Source organism: Orbicella franksi, chromosome 5 (genome assembly GCF_964199315.1).
Source record: "Orbicella franksi chromosome 5, jaOrbFran1.1, whole genome shotgun sequence".
In the NCBI taxonomy this organism is placed as follows: domain Eukaryota; kingdom Metazoa; phylum Cnidaria; class Anthozoa; order Scleractinia; family Merulinidae; genus Orbicella; species Orbicella franksi.
The window spans coordinates 24,984,901-25,011,291 of NC_138149.1; the positions used below are offsets into that span (position 1 = coordinate 24,984,901).

The 26,391-nt window shown below is 39.4% G+C and overlaps 2 protein-coding genes and 1 pseudogene across 3 annotated transcripts in view; 1 reads left to right on the top strand and 2 right to left on the bottom strand.

The window, feature by feature from the left end:
* The window catches only part of LOC145487211 (uncharacterized), a 12,764-nt gene extending 9,861 nt beyond the window's left edge, over nt 1–2,903 (top strand). The window contains exons 4-6 of the mRNA XM_081465936.1: nt 270–323; nt 1,111–1,422; nt 1,970–2,903. Of these exons, the coding sequence (XP_081322062.1) occupies nt 270–323; nt 1,111–1,422; nt 1,970–2,586 (983 nt within the window). The 3' untranslated portion in view covers nt 2,587–2,903. The remainder of the gene's footprint in view (nt 1–269; nt 324–1,110; nt 1,423–1,969) is intronic.
* Nucleotides 2,904–4,566: 1,663 nt separating this feature from the next.
* On the bottom strand, nt 4,567–16,140 carry LOC145487213 (fibronectin type III domain-containing protein-like; annotated as a pseudogene). Its single transcript, XR_014049378.1, has 11 exons — nt 15,815–16,140; nt 14,448–14,556; nt 13,617–13,824; nt 12,794–12,941; nt 11,330–11,460; nt 9,732–10,001; nt 8,915–9,223; nt 8,135–8,205; nt 6,579–6,923; nt 6,025–6,241; nt 4,567–5,456 (listed from the first exon to the last, which is right to left on the bottom strand). The product of XR_014049378.1 is annotated as a fibronectin type III domain-containing protein-like (transcript).
* Nucleotides 16,140–24,419, bottom strand: LOC145487214 (fibronectin type III domain-containing protein-like). Its single transcript, XM_081465940.1, has 3 exons — nt 24,155–24,419; nt 23,682–23,753; nt 16,140–18,097 (listed from the first exon to the last, which is right to left on the bottom strand). Exons 2-3 carry the CDS (start codon nt 23,734–23,736, stop codon nt 17,775–17,777), a joined length of 378 nt encoding a protein of 125 aa, XP_081322066.1. The 5' UTR covers nt 23,737–23,753; nt 24,155–24,419; the 3' UTR covers nt 16,140–17,774.
* Nucleotides 24,420–26,391: the final 1,972 nt, after the last annotated feature.

Below are 26,391 nucleotides of genomic sequence, written 5' to 3' on the forward strand. Positions count from 1 at the left end.
TTATGTCCAGTTCAGTCCAGTGCCTACTGCTATGTGCAGTGCTGATGCATTGCAGTACAGTAGGTTACAGGAAAGTGTCATGCAGTGCAACGCAAATTGTTCAGTGCCAGCAGCGTCCTGTCTAGTGCAGCGCATTGCAGTTCATTGTGCATCAGTCTTTGTGCGGAGGAGTGCACTGCGTTGATTTGCAGTACATGCCAACTTTTTTAAAATCATCGTCTCAAAAATAATTATTGCTAACTGACAATAATCTTCTTGTTATTCTATAGGTTATTCTACAGGTTTATCAACACGAACGACAACAACGAGGATCACCGACCCAGGTAAAGCAGTCTCGACTACACATCTGCGCAACAACTTCAAAATCCTTCAACAGTTGCTACCTATGATTAGGCCTGCAGCGGAAGCGATGGCGAAGTATGTTGATGTGCGATGACGGCGTTTGCTTGCTTGCTTGCTCTCATACGTCGCATGTCAACCTCCTTTTCTGGACCCTTCCTCTTCGCTGTCCTCGGAATAAGAGTGCTTATGACATAGAAGAGGATCGAGTCTACTTCGTCGTTCTACGCGATTGCTCTAAACGAATCACCCGAACGGAACCATTTCGCTCGCCAAGAAAATGTTTTCAATAACAAAAGGCTTATGCATGACAACTGTTTGGAACAAGTGCCCGCCACGCAAAAAAAATGCCCTTTAATAACAAATTGCCCGGCTCCAGCCCATTGAAGATCTTTGCTGATCACTCCTGTTTAAGAAAACGGAGCCTATTGCGATAAATACACTTTACAATATGTGTCCCGATATTATCGCGCCTCATTTCGATTTTGTGGTACTTTTCATTTCACAACACTTTCTCCTTATTTTGAGAGATGATAATTATATCGTGATTTAAATGAGCAAATTTAACCAACTCCACAGTTGGTTTTTTAATCATGTCGGAGATGTCGAGGTAACCAATAAAAATAAGGGTAGCGCCCCATCCCGAATAAACGCCGCGGACCGCCCCTGCTCCAGAGCATGCTCGCCTAAGCTACATGTATAGGCGCGTACCAGGAGCCTCCTGCGCGTACTTACTAAGTATCCTAACGTTTCCGCTTGTCTTACTTTCAGGGCAGTTATTAAAAGATATTCCAGCTTCTGTTCTCAGTGAAGTTGTTATGCACCTCAATAACCCCAGCCCACTCAGAAATAACTGGAAGGCAGTAGCAGCTGAACTCTTGCTAAGTTTCCAAACTGTACAGAGCTTAGATCACCATGCTCCGGGTGGAATGATGGAAGGGGTACTTCAAATAATGTTCCAGAGAAAAATGACGGTCCGGGATTTGGCTAATATGCTGGAGGAAATTCAAAGACCTGACATAGTTGAGATCTTGGTCAAAGCTGGCTTACCAGAGAACAACATCCGGGTAGAGAAAACGAACGGTATGTTAAAATCTTATTGAATAGATGCATCTAGTTCAGTGATGTGATATACAAAAGCAGGGATATTTTGCAAGTCTCACTTTCCATCAAAGGAATCTCATTTTCTTTTCGTTGTTGGATTATTTCTTTCACAGGGCGTATTAAAACTTCCACAATTTATTCGTTCTTTCTTTTTCGTTCGTTGTGGCACGAGACCCACCTCGCTCAGTGCTAAACCGGTCAAACTGGTACGCCACAGGGTGAGTTCTTGGGCGTGTGGTCTTTTTGTTATCATTATAGAGCAAAATGACAGCATATTCCGATACACATTGTTTTCCAAGAATCAGAACAAAATTTATTATAGAGCAAAGGTAGCTGAGACCATGAATATTTCATTAGTTGTAGCATAGGAAAGTAATGTTTTGACAACCTTGTGAATCAAATACGTTTCTTGCAGCTCAGTTTGCTTTTCAAATATTTTCTTATTGCAAATTTTCGGATACTTATCTTTAGTAACTTTAAAAGCCAGAGTCAGAGATTGAACTATTTTTATTATCGTTTGTCGCAGGCGATGGGAATTTGAATAGACCCTGCAGCAGCAACAATGTGCAAGATGGAAGCAAATTATCACAAGATGGTACCAGCCATACATCAAGCATTACACACATTGTGAATGGCTGCAAGCAAACGTACAATCACAACCAGAACATGCAGACAAGAAGGGAACAAGAAGCCGAGCAGAACAAGCAGACAACAAGGGAACAAGAAGCCAAGCAGAACATGCAGACAACAAGGGAGCAAGAAGCCAAGGAGAACAAGCATACTAGAAGGGAACAAGAAGCCAAGGAGAACAAGCAACCAGCAAGGGATTCTTTAGACACTGGGAGTGGTGCTGAAGCTAGAAAGATCACAAACGCTGGTGAGTGTGGTGACCCTTGTGCCGACAAATCTACAGATTTTCAAGGACAAACTAGCAACGGCATTATCTTCGAGGAATTTGTGGGCAGGTCGCAACATGGATCATTGAACTACGGTATTCCGATAGAGAGGTCTGTTGAAGAAAGCAACGAAGCTGTAGTAGGCATGAATGACAGTGGTGGAAGTTCTATCGTTGATAGAATAGCTGCCTTCATAGTTAATGCCTACTCAGGGTCATGTGGCAGGCTTAGATTCAGAGAAAATTAGTTATTTGTCTTCATTTCCAAGAGTTCAGTCAATCTTTTAACGTTGGTACTGAACAGCTGAAAAAAATTTAGTAATCATGCTCTTCTCGCTGGTTCAAAAAGGTTCCTCTAGCCTCTTGGCCCTGTTCACCATTACATTATTAGGTATAAAATGGAACGGGTCAGTCAGTATTAAGCTAGCTCAGTTGGTCACTTTTGAGAATGTTAAAAAGGTCAGTCAGTTATATGTATCGGGAAACTACAAATACTATTGCAGCAAATAACGTAGGTTGCATAAAGGTGGAAATTTCCTCATCTGACATTGTAGGATGCGTCCGATTGAACGTACACTACTTGTATTGAAGTCGAAACTTTACTGTTCTTAATATTTACAATTTTTATCATCTTTAATCATCACTGTATTGAACATAATACAGCGGAAAATGATATAAACATAAATTTGAATCAAAGAGATTGCTTTAAAATGTAGAACAAATACATATATCTAAATTTAAAAAAAGTTGTATCGTAAGACCTGATATCGAAAATGTTGGGGGAAGCTTCTGTGCAAATACAAGCGAAAATTAAGGTTAAAGAATTTTTTGGGGTTATATTCTGAGCCGTTGGACTTTCTGTGGGCCGGTTTTAAGGTAAAAAGACTATTTGAGAGTCTAACAATTTGGCTTTATTAATTCTGAAGCTGCCAGTCAATTACTGGAATTCGAAAGGCACTAATTAGAAAGGCACTTCGATCCAGGGGAATTCCAATCTATCTATCTATCTATCTATCTATCTATCTATCTATCTATCTATCTATCTATCTATCTATCTATCTATCTATCTATCTATCTATCTATCTATCTATCTATCTATCTATCTATCTATCTATCTATCCATTGACGCAAGCATCTTTAATAATGAAATCGGCTAGTTTGAAAACTTCTAGTCTCTGCTGTAAAAACCACCACAATTATGTTGCTCCATGTTTTGATTTATAAAACCTTTGTCTGGACTCGCCATAGGAAATGGCATTTCCGAGCTCTTAAAAATTTCTTGCTGGGCAAGCCCCTGGTCCCTACTAGTCCAACTAGCGCCTTTGGCACGCGCTGAACTTTGTCTTTGGTGCATACTCTATGGAAAATGCACGCTATACTCCCGTGGGTTCTACGCTTTACTATATAAAGGGAGAATTTCATTTCCAATTGAGAAGCAAGAAGACTGACTGCTGGCTCTTCTAAAAAGTGGTTATCATGGATCTCGATCGAAGGACTGACTTGATGTTGTCTTGTCAAAGAAAAGGTGAGGATTCTTTTGGAATTTAATGCAAACAGAGATAGGATATGAAAATCCACTAAAGGACTACATGCAAAGGAACTTGACAGGCTTGTTTTGCCTAAAATCTAACAGTGTGCCTGAGAGTTTTTGGCCTGTAGGTTGTAATCACTTCTTTAAAAATAAAGAAGAACAAACTTAAACTAACCAGTAAGATTGACTAGGCTTTCTCTTAATATTTTATTCAAAAGTATACAGCTTATACAAGAGAAAATGAGGGGAGAGAACACATCCTCGTGCCCTATGATAATCTTTTTCAATCCCTTTTAAGCTTTTTGTCACGCTGTCAAAGTTATTTTTAGTCTCAGTCCCATGATCGCGCAGACGATGGCCAACGGTCATCGGGTCGCGTCCATCTAAATACGAAATTGGAAATCTAGCGGGTTAAAAGAAAAAATAAGTTTGTTTTGAACCACCGCACTGTTAGCATTGGAAATCATTTTCAAAGCGCCAGGCATAAAAATTATACGTGCTTCTCCGATCGATGTTAAAACAGAAGTCGTGTCATTCCTCTGAATGAATTATTAACACAAAGCGCCAAGACTCGAATTTCTAACCTTGCGTGAACCGCTGGAGACAGTTTCTTTAACTCTTGAGTCTATTGAACTCTTATCTGCCTTTAATAATATGCAGTAACAAAAGCCTTAACCTTTAAATACATAGAGGGGGGGGGAGGGGGGGTGAATAGGGGTATGCAAATCCACCGATCCGAGCCTTTTTTCACCAAATCGGTCGATCCGCCAATATTTTCGTTCAAATCCGAAACCACAACCACATCCGGAAAAAGAAGTGTAAAAGTTCAAAGGTAAACTGGTAAATGTGAATGCCGTTGTTACTTTCGCACAAATAGAAAATAGGGCAACCTGATGCTAGACGACTGTTACACAGGATAATTCCAATAGCAGTCTCACACCTGAGTTGTTCGAGAAAGGAAATAATTTGGATAAACTCATTAACATACCAACCAAGGCCGAAGAAAGATCTTTGATCCAAATTTCGCTTAGGATGGGAAGATCCGAACATCAAGACAGGCACAATCCGGAATCCGCGCCAAAATTCACAGCTGGTCCACAATTCACTGTGTTTTCAAAATCCGCGAATCCGCTCGATTTACTGGAAAATCCACAATCCGTGCGCCTTTTAAGGCCAAATCGGTCGATCCGAAAACCTATTCACCCCCCTCTACATACAAACTATGCTTAGCACTTGGTCTCAGTTTACGAACTCCGGGAAGGGAAGGTTTACTGTTTTCATGTTATTTTTTTTTTGTTGCTTCATTCCATTATTCTCTTAAAGTATTCACCCTCCTTTCAAAGAGTTTTTGGAAAGCATTTCTACAACAAAGTGTCAACATCTTATCAAGAAAGCCTTAATTATCGTTGGTTTTCTTGAGTTCCTTCTCCTGCTAGAAGTGGTGCAAGATGTTGCCAAAGGACAGTCCAAAGGCTATAACTATACTGAAAAAGGCCTGGTACTGCCGAGTAGCTGAACCTGTTGGTGTTGCTGAGCCTGCCGGTGTAGCTGAATCTGTTACTATTTTGGACGGGCGATCTGTGGAAACTGAAGAAAGTGAAAAAAATGTTACCAGTGGCGGATCTAGAGGAGCCCCCCCCCCCCCCTCCCTTATTTTGGGTTTAAAAGGAAAAAAATCACATGTATATTTGTATGTTTTTGTTGGCTACTTTGGGGGTTGACCCTGCACAAGACCTGTCAAAATACAAAAGGTGCTTATGTGTGCTCAAACAACTACCCAATAGAAGCATTACTATTACGTGATTCATGCATAGTCTATGAGCATTAAAAAAAAAGATGTGTGTGATCAAGAACGTTCCAACATAAATCTCAGCCTGTTTGTCTGCTTATTTGATGTTTACCGACCTTCCTAACCATTTCCCCCTATTAACTATGATATAGTCTTCTAAAATCAATGCTCAAGAGACTTTATAGCTTATTTGTGTAATCGTTTACCAATAAAGTGATAACTGTAGACGTGTATAACCCTCCCACTGACTTATTGAGAAGAGAACTCTCGCTTTCGAGAACGAATTTTAAACTACTGTTCAACTGCCGCCATCAGGTTAAGGGTTAAACGAAGAATAAACACACAACACTTGTGAAACTGACATACCAGCCCTCATTGTTGAAAAGGACACCTCATCACTGGCTGGTCCTTCTCCGCCACAGCTGAAAGCCTTGATTGCCAGGTTATAGTTTGTGTCAGGGTTTAGTCCATAAACTGTTATCTGGTGGCTTTTGCTTTCTGTTACATTAGTAAAAGAAGCGTAGTTGGGAACATCACGTCTGTGCCTCTTTCCATTCAGTCTGCTTTCACTCCAGTAATAAATCTGCAAATTGTAAACACAAGGTATAAAGGATTTTCGTATTAAGGGTAATTATTAAGGGCAAATTTCTGTTAGCAGGTCTTCCATTAGGTTCTTACAAGCGGGGCTTTACTTTAGCTGAGGCAGTTACCTTCGAGAGATAATGTAAATAAACAGTAGGGGCAGGGGACGGACGGCAACAAGGCTGGTTTGTGTGCAGCCGAGCACATGGCGAGAGAAAAGGCATAGCGCATGGGAAGACTAGTGCCAGCTCTCGCTCCTCTTTTAGAGTTAAATATGAATAACTGGCTTTAATAAAGCTGACATGGACACAAAACTTCAGCAACTTCCAGTCACTCACCCTGTAGCCATCAGAACCTCCTTTTAAATCAGCGACACGTGCCCACGAGACATTAACACTCTGGGCTGTAATTTTACCCACGGTCACGTTCTCTGGCTTTCCCTTGGGAATATGCGGAACAAAAAATGATTGTTCAATGGCACTAAATGGACCTACTCCTTCGTCGTTGGCCGCACAAATGCGAAATTCCCAAAGCTCACATCGACTGGGTTCTTGTACAATAAACATACCAACAGTGGGATCAGTGATATTTTGTTCTTCCCAAGCAAGCGGCTTGTCTGCGACTCTTCTGTATTGCAGCCTGTAGTGAAGGCCCGGTGCATTCCAATCAATCTTAGGCAATGGCTAGCAAAACAAAACAACGAAAAGACAATTTGGTATTTTTCAAGAACGTTTGCTTCGGTTTGTTTCCACTGAACACTGCAGAAGTTTGAAAGAAGGGGATCAAGAATATTCTATATTAGTATAAATCTACTAGCGTTCAGTCACGAATGTCGTTCTTTTATTAGCTACGCTACTCGTCATCTATTCTGTTGTAAATAGTGAGTAGCCTAGCAGTGTGCGGTTTTTAACCAAAATGACAGCTGTTTCTTTGCGTTGAATTTAAAGTGTCTGTGAAGAGAATTAAGGTAGAGTTTTGAACGATTAGTCAATTTACACTGACACAATTAGATTATTCGCTCGCGATTTCCATGCGTGATAGTTAACTTGGGCTGCGCTTTCACTTGTTAGTAGAATTCTATTAGTATACTAATGCAAATGCTACAATCTGATTGGCTGAGCTACTCGTGTACTATCAGCCATTATAGTTCACCACTGAATTTTCCCCGATTCTTATTGGTTTAAACTGATCACGTGACGCGATAGTTATCATCCGCGGAGAGACACTATCAGTCCATAGTACTCGTCCGTGAAAAATTTTCTGCAAACAAGTGAGCTTTTAAAAAAATAAACAATTGAAATTGTATTAAGTGGGTTTTGTTTATTTTCGTTTTTAAATTTTACATTTGGTTTTCACGGCTTTCATCTAAAAAAGTTGAAAATAATTCAATATGATTTTTGAACTGGAGCGCGGAAGAAAATTTAACGGTGAACAATAAAGACAATAGAGTGTTTATGTCTCGGAACTATCGGTCTGATAGTTGCCCCTTGGAAATTTGATGTTCTTAAATCTAGCATATTTGCCCTCGAAGCTTCGCTTCTCGGGCAAATATTTGTTTTAAGAACATCAAATTTCCGCGGGGCAACTATCAGCCGAAAGTTACTCCACAGAAACACTCTATTGTTTAAATAGAAATCTCGAGCTCATAATCTAATTGTTAATTAGACGCATCTAAACAGTTGACAAGAACAGTATTATAAAATTGTTAACATTTCAATTAGAAAAGGAATTCTAGGATAAAACAGTGATAGTGATTGTGATTGTGATTGTGATTGTGATTGTGATTGTGATTGTAATATATACCAGACAGCATAAGGAGAAGTCAGTTCGGCCAGTTAGTGTTCACCATTACATTTGTTACCCGTGTAGACGTTATAGATTGCAAAACACTTACAGTCCAAGTTATGTTCAGTTCTTCAGATTTGTTTGATTTTCCCCTGAGGTTGTCCGGAAATTTTTCTGGAGCTGGTAGCGAAAGCAGAGATAAATCGACATTCAGCATCTCCTTACAGTGCTCATACTTTTTCAGGCCAGCTAAATTTACCATTTAACAAGGCTATGTTCATTTCATGTCCATCCCTGAGCAGACAACTTAACCGGTAAGTAAATAAATTACAGTATTTAGAGAGGAAACCACATCTAATTTTTATGTGGGTCCTGTATCCTGGTCGAATTTGAATTTGGAGATTGTCTTTCTTGCGGAGGGAGGAAAACCGGAGAACCCGAAGAAAAACCCTCGGAGCAAGGCAAGAACCGACAACAAACTCAACCCACATATGACACCGGGCCAGAATCGAACCCGGGCTACATTGGTTGGAGGATAGCGCATTAACCAATGTACCACCCCTGCCGTGTTCAATTAACAACACATCTAGGAAACTACACGAGTTTCTGTGTAACTGTTATTCAAGGTCAATCTCTCGACTTGTCAACCTCGTTAACCTAAGGTGTCTTTCTCTCTCCACACCCAACAGCGAGAGAAGAGAAAACTATTTGTTTGTCATCTCCAAAATTCTGGGTGACGCGTGACGAGCCTGTGCCATCGCTTTTTTTAAGGGAGGGGGGGGGGGAGGTGGGGGTGGGGGTGGGGGGAGACCCTCGGAACGAGGTTGGCTACTTGTCTCTTTTTCGCAAGAGGAATCTTATATATAATTATCATCTATTTCAAACATACCACCAACAGAAGTGCTGCAGACCCCTTATTCTGTGGGTAAGCTCGGACGACTTGAGCCAAGGCTGGTTACGGCTAACATTCGGAAGCGAAGAGTAGCCCAACCAGTAAGATTTAATCTAATAGATGTGGCATTGGGGTTTGTGACATTTAAGATTAATCTGAAGACATTAGGCTCGTAGTTTGATTCTTGTTCTACCAGGAAATGCGTGATGGGTGCATCATTTGAAGCCCTGGTAATCCAAGACAGCGTTGTAGTTCGATTGTCGCATGTGTCAGTTATTTTCAGATTTGTCGGAGGATATGGAACCTCTGTGGAGAATCATAAAAAGCAACAATTTCTTAACAAGACCAAAATACAATGTTTACGCATTGATATTTTTTAAAATTATATATTAATTTATATTTTAATATTTATACATTAATGATACATTTACATGAACAAATATCGGCCAATTTCATACGTTTGTGACTTAAACAACGTTATAAGCTATGGTGGTGAGACTTTGTTTTTCGTTCGTGAGCCTATATAGCCTCGGTCCAAAAACATGGAAGAAAAGGTTGACGATATTCAACATTTTGACTTTAACCTTGGCGAAATTCCTCGTTAATTTCAAAAGAATTTTAGTCTGTTTCATTTTCAGCTTTCAGGCATATGCCCAAAATTTGAAAACCGAAATTCTCCAAGTCTAATTTAGATTTTTGATCACGTGAACGTTCTTTTATCTTCTAATTAGGATAAATATTTCATCTAGGAAACTTATACATCTAGGAATGAGATCCTGATAAGGTTGACACGGCGGAAATCCCGTTTGCTTACCAAGAACGTAGGCTGACGCGTTTGCGCTGGCATCATCCAAGAAGTTCCTCACACAACATCGATATTGACCAGCATCTTGTTTATTAACCTTGAATATTACCAAGGTTCCATCTGATTCCACTAGATAACGAGCACCAGTCTTTATTTCAGAGGCTCCCTTGTACCATCGAACTGTCGGCTTAGGTGCTGCCTCGGGTTGGCATTTCAACTTTGCTTCACGATCTTTGTACAAGTAAAATGGACCAAACTCTACAAAGGTCGGTGGCATGGCTACAGAAATAAAAACGTCACAAGCAGTCACCTAGCTAATTTAAAAAAAAAAGATAATAGCGCTTGGGTTTGTCAAGTAAATTGGGAACTTAATCAAGCCACGCACGACGACAACGGCAACGAGAACGTCACTAAACAAAAGGTTTAATGAGCAAAACAAGAGCTCTGCACGTGCGTTATAAATCTTTGAACATTTCTTTGCCGTCCTCTTCAAACAAGGAACGTGAAATGACCAAGTTCTGCGTAGTCTGAGGAATGCGAAAGACGACGGCTATTTTTTCGTATTCACGTGCATTTGGAATTAAACGCTGTCATTGCATATTTAGCCTAAACATGTTTTTAGTGCCACTGGCATACTGAACAGATCTAGACAAATGCGAATTTCATTGGTAAAATATAAATTTATTTTTAAATAGGCATTGTCCTCGGCGTCGCCGTTGTCGGTGCTTAAGCTCCCTAATGTGTATTATAAAACAACGAAAATGCTTTTGGGGATTAAGAAAAAAAAAAAGAAAAAAGAAAAAAAAAACCATAAAAAAGCTAGGTAAAGCTCTTAGGGGGTATTACCGGAGAATTTGGGTGGGGCTGTCCACATCAAGGCGCTTTTTGAGAACGCTATCTTATTTCAGAACAAAACATGCGATTTTCCGACTCCATTGTAGATCTAACCATGATCTAATACAGGATTCGAGACCCCATTTCAGATCAGGCTCTGCCCAGTACTGCTTCGGTTTGCAAAAACAATTGACAAGCGCTTCAAATTCACGATGTCAATTAAACCGCAATTCTCAAGAGATGAGTAACAAAAATAATAAATAAGTTCCTTCAAAGAAATAGATCTATTACTGCCCTATATTATACCAAAAGTGCTAAAAATCAGTACCCAATGGCGCTGTTCCTGCCTGGTTAGCTTACATAAGGGAGTATTTCTCCCAGAATAAACGTGAAATCTTGTTTAGCAAAGCCTGCATACCAGTCAACTGGCCTATTAGGCCGAAGTTTATCCCGGTTTCTGTAGCGTGAAGCGACTACGAGTATCTATACTCCTCTCTAGATGGGATACTAGTCAATCCCAGGGTTCCCCCAGCATTAAGGTCGCCGGTACACAACGGGCTCGATTCAGGGCTCCATCTAGGACCGCCTGATCTGTAGACGAGCGCACTAACCAAGAGTCCCCCCTCCTACCCACCACATCCTTCGCGGAAATCTGGTGAAGGGTTGATAAATTTAGTCCACATTGTGGCAAGGTTAAAATATGGTACGTGGCTCAAGTTAAAACTTGGGGGCACCGGGGATTACAGGGGCAAACATTCAAATCGAGTAATTACCGCGCACATTCACCCAAGTGGAAGACACGATCATTCCCAGTCTATTTTCTGCTACACACTGGTAAACATCATCTTCTTGTAGTGTCACGTTTTCGAACTTCAACGTATCGTTAACTACTTTTACGTAAGACCTGTAGAAAAAAAAAGATGGCTTAAGACCTTTGTGTACAATTCGATATATTCTGTATTACAATCCATCAAATATTTTCGCTGGCGCGCGATTGGTCTAAACACGTCACGTGACCGAATATTCCCCAGCTGACATTGGGAAATATCCGAGATTAGTATATACCACACAAGTGAATAGTGCTTTTCGCGCGCTCTGACTGGTTAACTCGGAGGTGATTAGCAAGTACTATTCACCTCCGAGCAGTCGGCGCGAGAGATTTTAAAATTTCCGACCGCTTGTCACACATAAAATAACGTTTTGGTCCGCTAATTACTCAGCTTGTGTGGCATATACTAAGACAATTATTCACCTCAGTGTCGGTGAAAGTGATGGATATTTACCTCCACTTCGGTGAATAATTGTTAAATATTCCCCAATTTTCAAAACTGCGTCCGTTGCGAAAAAGATTTGAAGAAGAATAAACGCAATAGCCTCCATTTGGGGCGAAAATATGCTCGGATATTTGTCCTTGCACATTATCTGTTCCTCGAAGCTCACAGTTTTCCTCGAGCTACGCTCTCGGAAACTTTTTGCTTCTCGGAACAGATAATGTCCGCGGACAAATATCCTAGCATATTTTCGCGCCAAATGGAGGCTATTTTTTATTTGTATTGTATCACAGTACATCGCATCGCATCGTATCGTATCGTATTGTATTGCTTTGTATTTATTGTATTGTATTGCATCGCATCGTATCGCATTGTATTGCATTACATTGTATTGCATTGTATTGTATTGCATTGTATTGTATTGTATTGTCACTTTATTATGGATAACTCGTATAACATATCTGTTTTCGCTCAAGCATCGATCCTTCATTGACCAATCTTGTTCTGTCAAGATGGCTGGATACTAACCGCGTTGGTTTGGGCATCCGTCTTATGGACTTCGAATGCGTGTTGGTCAATAAACAGGCTGGAAAGAAGTTGGCCTCTATTCAGCCATCTTGATCTCATGCATCAGGCTTGGTCAATAACCCGGAATATATTTATATTCATAAGTGACGTCGTTGCCTGCTTTTAAGATATTTCCACGGGTACCATGTTGGTCAGTCAGTACAAGGTTGGTCCAGTTCAGCCAGACCAGCTTCTTGAAAACGTTTGTCATGCGGAAATGTTGCGAGTCTGACTCAAAGGTTATGCTCATTGCATCCATTTGATTAATTAAGCGTTCTGCCTTTTAGGTAAGAACAGGGCCAGTGCCCACACTTATTCACTAAGATATGTCTGTTTCTGTAAAAATAAGTTCTTTATCCCAAAGATTGTGACACTATATATGCTACATAGTTTACTTACGTCGAGGAAACGATTCTTGTGCCATCTTTGTACCAGGAATATGACGGCACAGGGTCTGCAACAGCGTTGCAAAGTAATGTACCTTTCCCTTGTATGTCAATGCTTTTCTTTTTCGGGGGAGGGATGTCGGCTTTCCACCGTGGAGGAACTAGACAAAGACATGTTGAAACTGGTTAAAAATTCTGCTAGGCAACTGTCTCTATTACAGACAAACTAAATAGTTTCTAAAGAATGCGTTGTACTGCACCAATGGAGAAACAAAATACTTGTGTGATCAAAAGGAAGCCTGAATTCTTCTTCAAGCGAAATCTTGCTCCGGGGAAGAGTTGCTTATCGTCCCGTTGTTTTTGTTTTTGTTTTTGTTGTTTGTTTGTTTTTGTGTTTTTTTTTTCTTTCATGCTAAAGGTACAGACCTGTTTTCAGTTGGTGTCTGACTTTTTTTTTTTTTCCATGCATTGTTCTTCAATTTCCACATACTTTTGTGCTTAAACTTTTTCAGGCAACCAAACAAATGTTCACATTTCGAGAAGTCGAGAGGAGCGATTAACATAAAAGGTGGACTGAAATGATTGAGATCCACCACTGAAAATATTTATATATACATGTATACACCCTAAGTTTCTCAATTTTTAAGATAATTGTATTGTAGCATAAGGTAATTATACTGTAGTAGATAGTGGGTCCACATCAGCTTTCAGCCGCCATTTCTGTAATTCTGTGAAACCTACTTATCAAATAAAGAATGAATGTATGTACGTGTGTATTCATTGTCCAGACTTGTTGCTTCATCCAAATAGACTAACACTATAGCAACGTAATTTACCTTCTACATTCAGGTTTATTGTGTAAACTAAAGGGTTTCCACTGTTTTGAGAATTTTCAGCTTCACAAGTGTATACGTCCTGATGAAGATCCCTCTTCACATTGATAATCTTAAGAAGTCTTCCATAGAAGGCGTCAGGGATCTCAAAGGAATTCCATCCGTTGATGATTTCTTGGCCATTTTTTTCCAAGTTATTTTTGGTGGAGGCCTGCAAGTTATGATATATAATATGATATGACATGACATGACATGACATGACATAACGTGATGTGATGTGATATGGATGTGGTGTGCTGTGATGTGGTGTTGTGTAGCTCGACGTGATGTGAGGTAATGTGATGTGATGTGATGTGGCGTGATGTGATGTATGATGCAACGTGGCGCGTGATGTGTGATGTGACGTGATTTAATGTGGTGTGATCCGATGTATGATGTGATGTGACGTGATGTGTGGTGTGACGTCATGTTATGTGACGTCATGTCACGTGACGTCACGTCACGTGATATGGTGTGACGTAATGTAACGCGATGTGGTGTGATGTGATGTGATCGTGAACCGATGAAATAACGCGCGTGGTTAGCACCAGTACAGGCATAAAAGGTTAAGACTGCCCTATCATGCCTGTTTTGCGAGCTTTCATTTTGTTTTTCGAGCTTTCATTTTGTTTTTCGAAACAGTGCTTGGCAGGGAACAGTCAGGGAAAGTTTGAGAAAACTCTTTCGACCATTTTTATTTCTGAGGAATCACCTCAAGACATCTCTTGTCAAGTGGAAAACGTGAGCTTCCGTCAACTAAGAGAGTAATTTATCTACAGACATAAACACGCTCACCTTCCAACAGCAAAGCAGTATAAAGTTTTGTTTTTTCCTTGGGTAGCCGGTTCACTAGTTGGCGTTATTCTCCAGGCAGGTGACTGTGGGGTTCCAGGATCTATCCCGTCTATGTAAAGAAATTTGATCACATTTTTTTCATTACAAAATAGTGAATTGGTTATGCGGCGCCCGCAGAACTTAAAATTATCTATATATTAACTTCTGAGGTGGCCTCCGTTATAAGCCTGGTGGTTTCTTTTGGAGGTCTCCTTGCCGCTTTTTTAGTATTGCTAATACCAGTTGTTATCATTTACGTAGGAAAGAAATGATGATGATGATGACGATGATGACGATGATGATGATAAAATTTATGTCAAAGACATTAAGCACTTAATGACTGGCCCCCAGAGTGAGAAAAGAGTGAGTTTTGTTTCCCCGAGACCTTCAATGTTCCCCGAGGCGAAGCCGAGCCGTAGGGAAGTCCGAGCCAGAAAATGAAGGCCATTCTATTTTTTCTTTTTTTGCTACCCAAATAGGGGGTCATAGTACCAGGTTAAAGTGCTGGGCGATCCTACCGGGAGAGCGTGGAAACTGGGGATGAGAATTGCGATAGCTTGTGCTCTTCGCGAGCAACATAATTTTTAGAAGGCTGGGTTTTATGAGGAATGGTTTGAAAAGAATCATGCCTGATACGCTCATCTCACATACAAATATGTCGAGCGTTTTCGGAACGGGTCTGTCCACGAATTCTATTACTTAGAAGCTAGCCAAATTAGCGAAAAACGAAATTCTTCGTGAACAGAACTTTGAAGGTGGAGAAAACAACAAGCAATTGGACAAAAAGGATGCTCAACAACGCAACTTGAATAGTAAATATATAAGCTTAACCCTTACGTTAAATATAAATATTTTTTTTCTTTGTTTTAATTGTGACCAATACTTGTAAAGTACGATTTGATATTGCGATACGAAGCCCAAGTAAACTCTCTTGGGGAGTCTAATTTTATAACAACTGCAATACTTATTGAGGACAGCCTTGGCCAGCCATGCCCTGTAGCCATAGCGACCGGCAGCCAGCCAGCCAGACACAAGCAAGGTGGGGGCGTAGGCTGTGTAGTGACAGACTGCCTGTGATTGATTGAGTGAAAAAGCCTGTGTATTTTCTTGGAAAAAGTGTCAGGGTGGTTGTGTTGAAATGAGCACCGTTTTCATAAATTCAGAAATATATATATAATGGGAAGTTCGATCCTGAAAAAAAAAGAGAGGCTTCCTGAAGACCTGTTTTTCAATTTAGGTTTGCGTACCCGAGCGTATCCGCATGTTCAGTTAGGGGTATTTCATTGTAAAGACATTTTTAGAACAATCAGATAGAGAACGTTTTTTACCTGGTAAGCGCTTCTTTAACATCAAAGGCCCAGAACGATAAATGGTATCTGCTCCAGTTATAGTACATTGGATACCACGTAATGATGCAATGTCGTCGATATCCTTCTGAGTAACATACATGATGAAAAGTTCACCGTTTGGCGCAATACTTCTGTGATGATCTCGTTTGAATGGAATGAAATCTTTGCCTGTCCAGCCGTAGCTGGCGCCGTAGTTGGGCTCATGTTGAGGGCAAGGAAACCTCAAAGACTGCCCAAGATCAACAGTCACCGTGCGGTTTACTCTACTAGTGAAATTTCCGACATCTAACAGGAAGAAAAGAGGAATTTGTTAGTGAGTGAGTGAGTGAGAGTGAGAACTTTATTAAAGTGTCAAAAACCTTATAGCCTGGAAATAATATACCATACTAATTAGGGTACAGTGCTAAAAAACTATACTAATACTAATATTAAAACAATAAAAAAAATAAATGACTTGAAGGGCATTATGTGCAGCATAGGATGCAGCCCTCACAGCCGGTGTAACGGCTTAACGGGATGTAAATTTCCATTGCCCAAAAATGGCATCGGCATGTCGTCAAAGATTCACAACTCTTGACTAAGACCCCGTCCACACCGCGCCAGAGAAGTTTGAAAGCGAGGCTTAATTTCTACGGTTAGGCCCACCGTCCACACTAATCCGTCACCGAACGGAGCTTTTCGAAAACGCTCTTGAAACCGGTGATATTTTTTGATATTATCAAATTTCAATAACCATGCCAATTCGCAACTTTCGGCAACGTTTTTTTTTTTTTAATTGTACACAGGGTTCAGAGCCACCTTAATGTTTTGAAAAATTAAGGTGGCTCTGAACTCTATGTACAGAATGTTTTAAACTTTGTCAAAAGTTTAGTATTATAATGCTTATCGCAATTCGATAATATATATGAAAAAACTCACCTTGCCGTTTTTGGATTGTAAGCCCCCTAAAGCTGTAATTAGTAATGGTAATAGGACTGAGTGGAGTCCAATTCGGTCGGTTATCATAAGAGTGATAACAAAATCGGACGACCGCGCAGCGGGAGTCCGATTTGTTTATCACGAGTATGATTACAGACCGAATTAGATGACACTAAGTCTTGTTTTCAATTAATCATAAAAATTACAATTTCCGAGAAAAGAAGAATAGCCAAATTATGACAGAAAGGGAAAATTTGCATTTAAATACCTACAAAGGAGATGTCAACATTCTAAGGCCACCGCGCCTCCTACCGGCAATTGGGCGCCAAAAACACAAAAGCAAGCGCGTGCGCGCACGCACGTAACTACAACTTTGAATGTGATGGGTTGATTTAAACTACAACTTTGAATGTCATTGGCTTATTGAACTGTCTGATAACAAACTGTCCAATAACAAACTTTCCAATAACAAACTGCCCAATAACAAGCTCTCCAATAACAAACTGTCCGATAACAACTTGACAAGTGAATTAATGGAAAATAAGAGTTTTTTAAAACGATCACAATCGAGGAAATTGTAATTCTTATGATTAAGGGTGTTTTTAGCACGTCATACTGTTGCTATGGTAATCTATTGTGTCAGGAAAATGATAACTGCGTGTTCACCAATGACTGGGCAGATTTTTGATGCCATGATTGTAGCGTCAAGTGATAAAGAGTGGTTATAACGACCTATCAAAATCAGAGTGCTGGAAACTGTTTTCAATCATCTTAAGAAAATGGCTGCTCTTTCTTTGCTTCCAAGCTCTTCAGAGAGTTAAATGGCCTGCTTTGACTCGTAAACGAGAGTCATGGCGACCTGTTTTTTTCTGTTTTTTTTTTTCCCAAAATCTCCTAAAATAGATGGTGAGATATCTGATAGCTGTTTATACGCCCAGGTAAAGACCGCTCTAAAGTGACTGTATTCTGACGGTGATCTTATAATGATCTCAAAACATGAATTAATCTGTATATTGAAATGTTAACTGTCACATGTTACCGCAACTTTAAGCTTCCTGCTGAATACTTCTTTATCGGAGGTGGTATCTTTCACAAAACACTGATAATTTCCACTATTTTCGGCTTCGAGATACTTCCCAATTAGAGAACCATCAGCTCCCAGCTTGTACTTTGCACCAAAAACTATGTTCGTTCCATTATGTTGCCATCTCCACTGCAAATCGGAACCCGAGGCCTTGCAAGGGAGTCTGAAGCCCCACTTTCTGCGAAACTTAACTTCATCTGGTTTCACCAAATCATACGATAAAAATCCTGTGATCTGTGGAGGAGCAGCTCTTATTTGCCCTGAAGACATAAATATAGATATCAGGAAATAGTATCATGATAAGTAATAGAATCAACGTCAATGCATGACAAAACGAGCAGGCTAACCTTCGAGTCGCACGCGCAAGCGGCGAACAACGCTTACCTATTTATCCTGAATCGAAGCGAGGAGAACTGGGAACGAAACCCTTAAATTTTCGAAAATTTAAGGTGGCTCTGAACCCTACCAACAGAATTTTTTAAAAACTTTGCCAAACGTTGAGTATTATCATTTTTATCAAAAGTTGATAATATAAAGAAAATTCACCGTGCCGTTTTTGAATTATAAGCGTCTAAAGCTGTAATTAAAGGTGTTTTTAGGCGGTCATACTGTTGCTATAGTAACCTATTGTGTCACAAAAACGATAACAACGTGTTCACCAATGATCGGGCAATTTTTTGATATCATGATTGTAGCATCAAGTGGTAAAGAGTGGTTATAACGACCCATCTAAATGTAAGTGCCGGAAATTGTTTTGAGCCACCTTAAGAAAGAGGAAATTATGCAATACCTTCAAAACTTTAAGAAGTCGTAGATTACAAGTGATTTAATGAGGTGATGTGATATATTTAAATGGTTTATTTCTTTGGAAATAATGATTTTCTAATTAATGATTGAAAATAATTATACATATTTTTTTAACCTGATTATTAATTCACTCCGTCTTCTATTCTGTTTGCAGAACACTGAAATGGTTAATAACGGTGTATTGGCCTTACTTCACATAGTTATCAGTGCATTTACAAGTATTGAACAATAGGCAGGAACAACCATGCATGCAAGATGCAATATATGTTTCACTAGTCAAGACAGTGATGATCAGTGATGACAGAGGCTGTTGATCATCCTTTGAGATTTATGTTACAGTAAAACCGCGGATGTATTTATGTAAGAACCTAGTGGTGTATTTATCAGATCCCGCTAGCAGAAATTTGCTATTATTTTTAATAGCCAAAAATATAAGAACCTGTTTAACCGAGCAAGATCAAACAGGTTCTTATATGTACAGTACGTTGGTTACAGTTAAATTATGATGAACATTTTAGCCTAAGAGTGTGGCTTTGAGATTGCAAATTTACATTACAAGAAAATACATGACACAATTGTGATTAAAATATTGTATATTCAAGCACCAAACGGTTTGAAACCTAGGTATATTTATTTTTCTAGTAATCAACTCAAATATCTCTTTCATAGAGATTAAGAACCTAATTAAAAACCTACTAAGCCTAAATTGCCAATAGCTACACTGAGATACATATATGTTATTTGCCGGCTGGGAGGTCCGTATGGTGAAAAACTGTGACCGAGGTCTTGAAAATGCTGCCCGAGGCCGCAGGCCTCGGGCAGCATTTTCAAGCCCGAGGTCACAGTTTTTCACCATACGGGCCGACCGTAAGCCGGCAAATAACATGTTTATTTATTTTTTTTTTTCCCGCAGTAAATTGGTTTTACAGATTACAAATGGGTTCTGTCATTGAATCGGCTTGCGCGCCGTCTACTACCGATTTGTAAAAATCTCGGCAACGAGCGAGTAACTCAGATAGTAGACAAAGAAAGATGTATTAAAAAACATATTTTTTTCGAACTACTTTGTGTTAGTTGCATTTATTTCACCAGTTAAGTTCTCCAAAATTGTTTTTACGGTGTGAAATTTCGTGCGAAGTTTGAAGTTTTACTACAAAAATAATTTCTGTCAGTCGTTGCTTTTAAAATCACTTCGTCACTTTTCTACCGTAAATTGAATAGCAGAAAGCGAGGAAATGCGTTAAATGTATTCCACAGAAATTCTTCTAAATACAGCAACGATCAGAGAGGTAAACTCGACTGAAACTGACTCAAATTTAACGGCGAGGATTACGCGCCATTACAGTGCCAAGCTACAAACAATTAAGCAAACTCTCACAACTTCAAAACACTCAATTGAATTTACTTACAGTGACTTTCCTTGTCATTTTAAACTGAACAGAGATAAACTTGCGTTGACTAATCGTCGATGGATGTGTAAACAAGGCAAAAGATTGACGATTACCGCTAACTTTTAGGAGCGAAATTCAGGCAACAGGAAAAAAATCCGGCCCGTGGGCCGTATCGTAAAAAGCTGGACCGGTCACGTGCGTATGATTAGCCAATCAAATTCGAGGATTTAGGATTCCGGCCCGCTCAGATGCTCGAGAAAAAAGATAAAAGAACCTATTTTGCCAGACTTCAAAACATGTAGCTTCTTGCACATGGGGTTTTACAGCAGTTATGTTCTAATATGCCATTTAGAAAACAGTCCTAAGAAAATACAGGCGCTGATTGGTTAAAAATCGTGTTTCTATTGAACAATTAGATTATGGGCTCGAGATTTCTATCGCGTGATAGTTGACGAGGGCTCAGCCCGATTCAACTATCACGCATAGAAATCTCAAGCTCATAATATAATTGTTTTATTATAAAACTACTAGTCATTGAAAACTTTATCTAAATCCTCTTCACAGACACCTCGAAAATGCAAAGAAGCGGCCGCCAGTTCGTTAACAAGCGCACACTGCTACGCTACTCACTATCTATCACAGATTATATAATAACCCAAGTTATTCTCGCATTTCGATTGGTTCTCGCCTATGATCTATTAGAGGACAGACGCACGATTGACGTCATCATTTCAAAGTTTTTCCCTATGTGTTTTAAAATGGCGGAAAGTTTTGAGAATTTAGATAATATTTTACATGACTGGGCAAAAGATAAGGTACAAGAAAGTCTTGTCCAGGCATTGAACAGGTACCAGAAGCATAGTCTAGCAGGAAGAAGAAAGATAAAGCCGTTTCTGTTTTAGAAAATGACTCGGAAAAAATACTCGAGCAGTCTCAGTCGGCAGTCGAGCGAGACTGAACCAAACACAAAATCGGTCGTGGTAAGCCGAGACCATTGCTTTATCTCGAATTTAACAAACCCAATAAACAAAATGTTTATGAGATTAATTTATTTAAAACATTGAACTTTTCTCAGTCCCAAAATAATTGGTGACACAGTGATTGTCTGGAATAAAACATCAAAACCACTTCTTAAAATCAGTTAAAATAAACACACAACCTTGCTTTCCGATGCGAATGTTCCAGTCCGTTTCAGGACACAGCTGCGAGCAAAGTATAGCTCACTACAGCTGACGGCCAACTGTAGCGCCGCTAAAAGGTGTCTCCGACACTATTTCACACTGATTTGAGAATCACCAACCACAGAGGACACAAATTTCCACCATCACTAACGTTCCTTTCATTCAAAACTCGAATCGAATGGCCTCCAGGTTGACCGCAACCGCAAGTTTTCCGAGCGTAGTTTTTCAACTCCTGCAATATTCGAAGCAACATCCAAGCTTTTCGCCTCACAGGGCTGCTCTGATGACAAAAACTGACTTGACTTATCCGGCATTTTCTTTAAGATTTGTAGATTTCGCGGTTCAATTTTGCTTTCGCTGTAAGTTTTCATTCCACGAGAAGCGACGCTCGAGTCAAGTTTGACAGTGGCGCGATTTTCCTGGACCAATCAAAATTCTCTGCTACGCATAGCAACCAATGAGATTGCTCCAATTTGTATAGACAATAGATTACGTCAAATGGCTTTTTTCGTGTTCGCCAAAGTGGGCAAAGGCCGGCTTTCGAGTTATGTTGAAAGATTTTGAAATAAAAAAAGCTTTATCTGTAGTCGTTTGTTTCGTTATTATATAAAACAAATAGATTCCATGTTGCCGTGCGTCTGTTCAATAATAGATCACAGAAGACGTCAAAATGTGGTAAGAACATCAGTGACACACTCGGCTATCGCCTCGTGTGCCACTTTTTTGTTCTTACCACATTTTGACGTCATCTGTGATCTATTACTGAACAGACGCACGGCAACATGGAATCTATTTGTTAAATAGATAGTGAGTAGCGTAGCCAATCAGCGAACGGGATTCGTGATAGAACGCTAGCAGATTTACACTAAAACTCGATAGAAACACAGATTAGCACGAGCTGTTAACGTTGACATAATGATGGCGCGAGCAACGAGAATTTACATTTCGATAATCAAAGTTAACAAGTTGTTTTCCTTTTTTTTCGTCGCGATGTTTTCTAAAAGAAATAGAAAACATGTTCTTTGTGTTTCTATCGAGTTATAGAAAAACTCGAAAAAGCTGTGCGAACACGAGCCGCAAATTTCTCTTTCTCCCAAAATTCCAATCGTGTTTCTATTACTCGATAGAAACACGGTATATGTTTTCTATTTCTTAAATCTTACACTAAACGAGTAGTGATTGAACAAAACAACATTAAATACAATGACAACATACAATGATCTTTTTGGCCGTATTTTGCGTCAGAAACCAAGCAGACAGGGTAAACAAATATCAGCTGTATTCAAACAAGAACAAGAAAATGGTGGCTTTTGAAATATATTTCTTATATATAATGTTTCAGTGAAATGCGTTTTTGTGTCTTTTAAGAACAAAACTTTGGTGGAAATCACACTTGAATATTGAACTAAACACAGACAACTCCCTGTGAAACAACTTGTTTGACAATATTTACTAGACCAATGGCCACCTCTTGTTTTATTGTGCATGGGAACATTTAGTTGTTAATGTTTCTTTTAGCTACTTTATTATGTGTTTTTTTACCCTCTTGAGTGTGACTTGAAGCTCTTCTGACTAGATCGTTATTGAAGGTTCCAAACATGGCTAAATAGCTAACAATTAAAAGTTAGGGGAGACAAATTACTTCTTCCGATGCTAGTTAGGAGTTTTGACTTTATTGCATTGAATTTCAGCCAGCATCAACTGACACAAGAGAAAAGATTCTGCTCAGTCCCGCCACTGTGCATTATTTTTTCACCCTGTTTCATTCTCTTCACCTCTCACTCCAAACACAGGTTGTACCTTCAGTTACATCTAGTTACGCTTAAGCATCCGTTTGTTGGTTTATGTTCCAATATTTTTGCCAGAATTTTAGAAATGGTAGTTAAATGTCATCGCTTCTGCATGCATTGCGTGCCGTTTATTAGACAAAGGTGCCAAGAAGACATAGCGATGTGCACGCGTCCTCTCGCTCAAATCCTACCGGAAACGAACTTGATTAGTGAGCCTCTGTACTTTGGGAAATAGAGCGGTCTAGTCGGAAAACCTTACTTTTTTATTTTAATAAATATATCTGTATAAACTACAATTCTTAAGCTTTCAGAAAATATAACTTTAATTGTGTTTGCGTCAAAAGTCCGACCGTAATGCAGCGCCAACGAAAGATAGTCATTTGGGGTATAGAGTTGCTCGCAAATATGGGCGAAATTTAAGGATACCTCTAAGTATAATAGAACAAAACACATGGTTCACTTGACGTCTTGCCGAACATTGTCAAGTGACAGATTATGTGTTTAAATTTGAAAAAGCTGACAAAATCAAATCCTTACTCTTGACGAATTTGAACAAAATTCTTTTTCCGAAAATCAAAAGTCCTCTAGATTTATTTCGAAAAGATACAAAATGGTGTCAAAGTAAAGGTACAGTAATATTATAATACATTATACATATAATGATAACACTCTTACCACTGATCCGTGTTGTGAGGCAGGAAATCCAAACTAGAAAACCAATCCGCCACATTATGAAGCTTTAGATGCCTGTATCATATAAGAAACCAAGAAAAGATCCGTTCAATTTCTTTGTTTAGTGTCAAATCGCGGTCCCTCGATAGCAACCCCTAAACTAGGCCGAGATATCTCGCTGACAGAACGAGCATGGGAAATTAGTTTGAGCAAAGTGTTTAGCCGGTCGCCCATCTTTTGCACTTTGTACAGAACCTGAAACTCGTGTTGACGAAGAAATAACGACTGGCTTTTTTCTTCTACAAATTGGCGGAGAACAACGTTTATGGGCAAGAAACAATTTATAAAATCAAATTCTCGTGCTCGATGCTCGATCATATCGAATTCACTGCGCAATTGCACAACTGAGCTAAATTTACTTTGACTGGCATTTTGTTCGGCTAGCCGAGATTCATGTTTGCGCGGCGGGAACATACCTTATTGCTGACAAGAGTAATGTTCTTTGACCAAGATGTCCTTATAAGTACCGTGCAGGTCTTGAAAAGTTATCGGAGAAAGCTGAAACAAACTATAAGCTCACGCTTTTTATCAGGTTTCAACAAAGAAATTTTGGTCAGTAAAAAGCTTATATTGTCTGAGAATCTATGACGTCGATCCGGTGTTTTAGGTCACTTTGCAAATGACTTATTTTCGCCAGAGTGAACAAAATATTTGTGAACTTCGTCACGTTCTTGTTTGCAACGTCACGTTGTCGTTTGCAAGCCTGAATAAAATATTTGTGAGCCTCGTCACGTTCTCTCTTTAAATATTTTTTCATCTCGTTTTTTTTAATAAGTAGTTGTTTCGAAGAACATTTCCACACGAGCATGTAACATAAATGAATCACCTGTCAGAATAGTGTTACCATTTCCGCGCGAAGGCGACTTGGGGACTGACTACGCCGCAAAATTGGAATTGACATTCGCCCCGTGTATACAAGCCGTAAGATCGGACACGAGATCAAACCAAAAGAAAAGAAGCAACCTGTCATTAACTAGCAACGCGTTGTTTACTATTACAAGTGTGGTTTGTGCGATGCAAACTATGTCGGGTATACGTGCCGACACCTCTATCAGCGCGTTGAGGAACACAAAGGATCGTCTTCGATCGGGAATCACATTAAAGAGCAACATGGAACAGTCCCACGTGACGTATATCGTGATTTTAAGATCTTGAGAAAGTGCCGAAATAAATTTGACTGCCTGATCTACGAAATGTCCTTTATAAAGGAGTTTAAGCCAACTTTGAACAAACAGTCTGATTCAATCCGTGCAAAGTTATTATGGTTGACAAATATAGAAGCAGAACTTCTTTAGCTAGAAAACGCTTCAAGTATGAGAAATTATGGAGGGGAGCTACGATAAAAATTTTGTAGCTATGACACGAAGCTGAAATTGTGCAACCACGTGAGTCACGGAATATTGACAGAAAGGTGCTACCTTGGACAGTTAAATATTTAAACAAACGTTCATTGAAAGCAAATTTTCTAAAGGCAGGAATTTAAATACCAAAGAGAAACAGGAAAGGAAGTCACTTACTCCTTCTAAATACGCAAATTAAGGCCTCGTGGTTAAGAGCAGGCAGAAATTCTAGCACGTCGGCAGGAAATATGCGGTTTTCATGAATGACTTCAATCTGACAGGAGAAACGAAAACGATCAGTGACGAGATGTTGCTTCAACATTTTTGCCTGTTTTATCTTTTGGAAGTTCCACCGCAAAAACAATGTCTATTACACTGCGCGAGAAATTTAGTTCCTCTAAGTCGGTTTTTACTTGCGCATATAATTTGAAAAAGAACAAGGTTAAAGCAATATACCTAGGCGCAGTAAGGTTATTATCGTGGCAAAGCACATTAATTATACGACATCTTACCCCGTCTGAGTATTTTTCTTATGCTTAGACTTAAATGCGCGAATGAAGACCAGTCTTTGGGGATTAACAAGTTGTGCGTGTAAGTCAAATGTTATAAAATTGTGCAAGCTCAGTAGTAGTACAGGTGTCAGCTTCTTGATCGCGGTTTGTATCTGACCCGGTAAAAAAAAAATATATGTAGTCAATGAATTGATTAAATACTTGTCAACTTTCAGAATTTCCGGTTACTTTTATTTCGTCACGGTCATGTTTCAAAGCCTTCATGGGCTGTTCATTTCCTACCAGGTAAAAATGTGATCAATGACAGTCAAATTTTTGAATTTCTGGATAGAAAAATTCCCGAGAAATTCACAGTACAAATCGGACCTTTTCAACTCGGTTTGCACCACCTTAAAAACCCGAACTACCATACTGATCATGATCTTAATAGTACTTTTTTATTGTGAGCGGACTTGTTCGATATAAGGTTGTCTTTTCCAAAAGGTTTTTAGGACGGGTCCGTAACATAATTAATATGGGCGTGTGTAACAGACGTGACGAGCGACAATGAAATCTTTTCAAATCTGTGTTCTCAAGAAATGTTTGTGCATATCGCTTTGTTTACTTAAACTTTTGAATTATTAATATTAAAGTAGCTGTTACTAACAGCTTGGTTTACCTGAGTTCCGTGACATTTTATTGCTATCTAGTTGACCGAATGTTTGGAACAAAAATTTCTATACTTCGTGTTAGTTATTTCAATGACGGTTTCAGTTTTTGTCTACTGCTGAAAAGTGATACTAAGAGAAACGTTCGGATCTC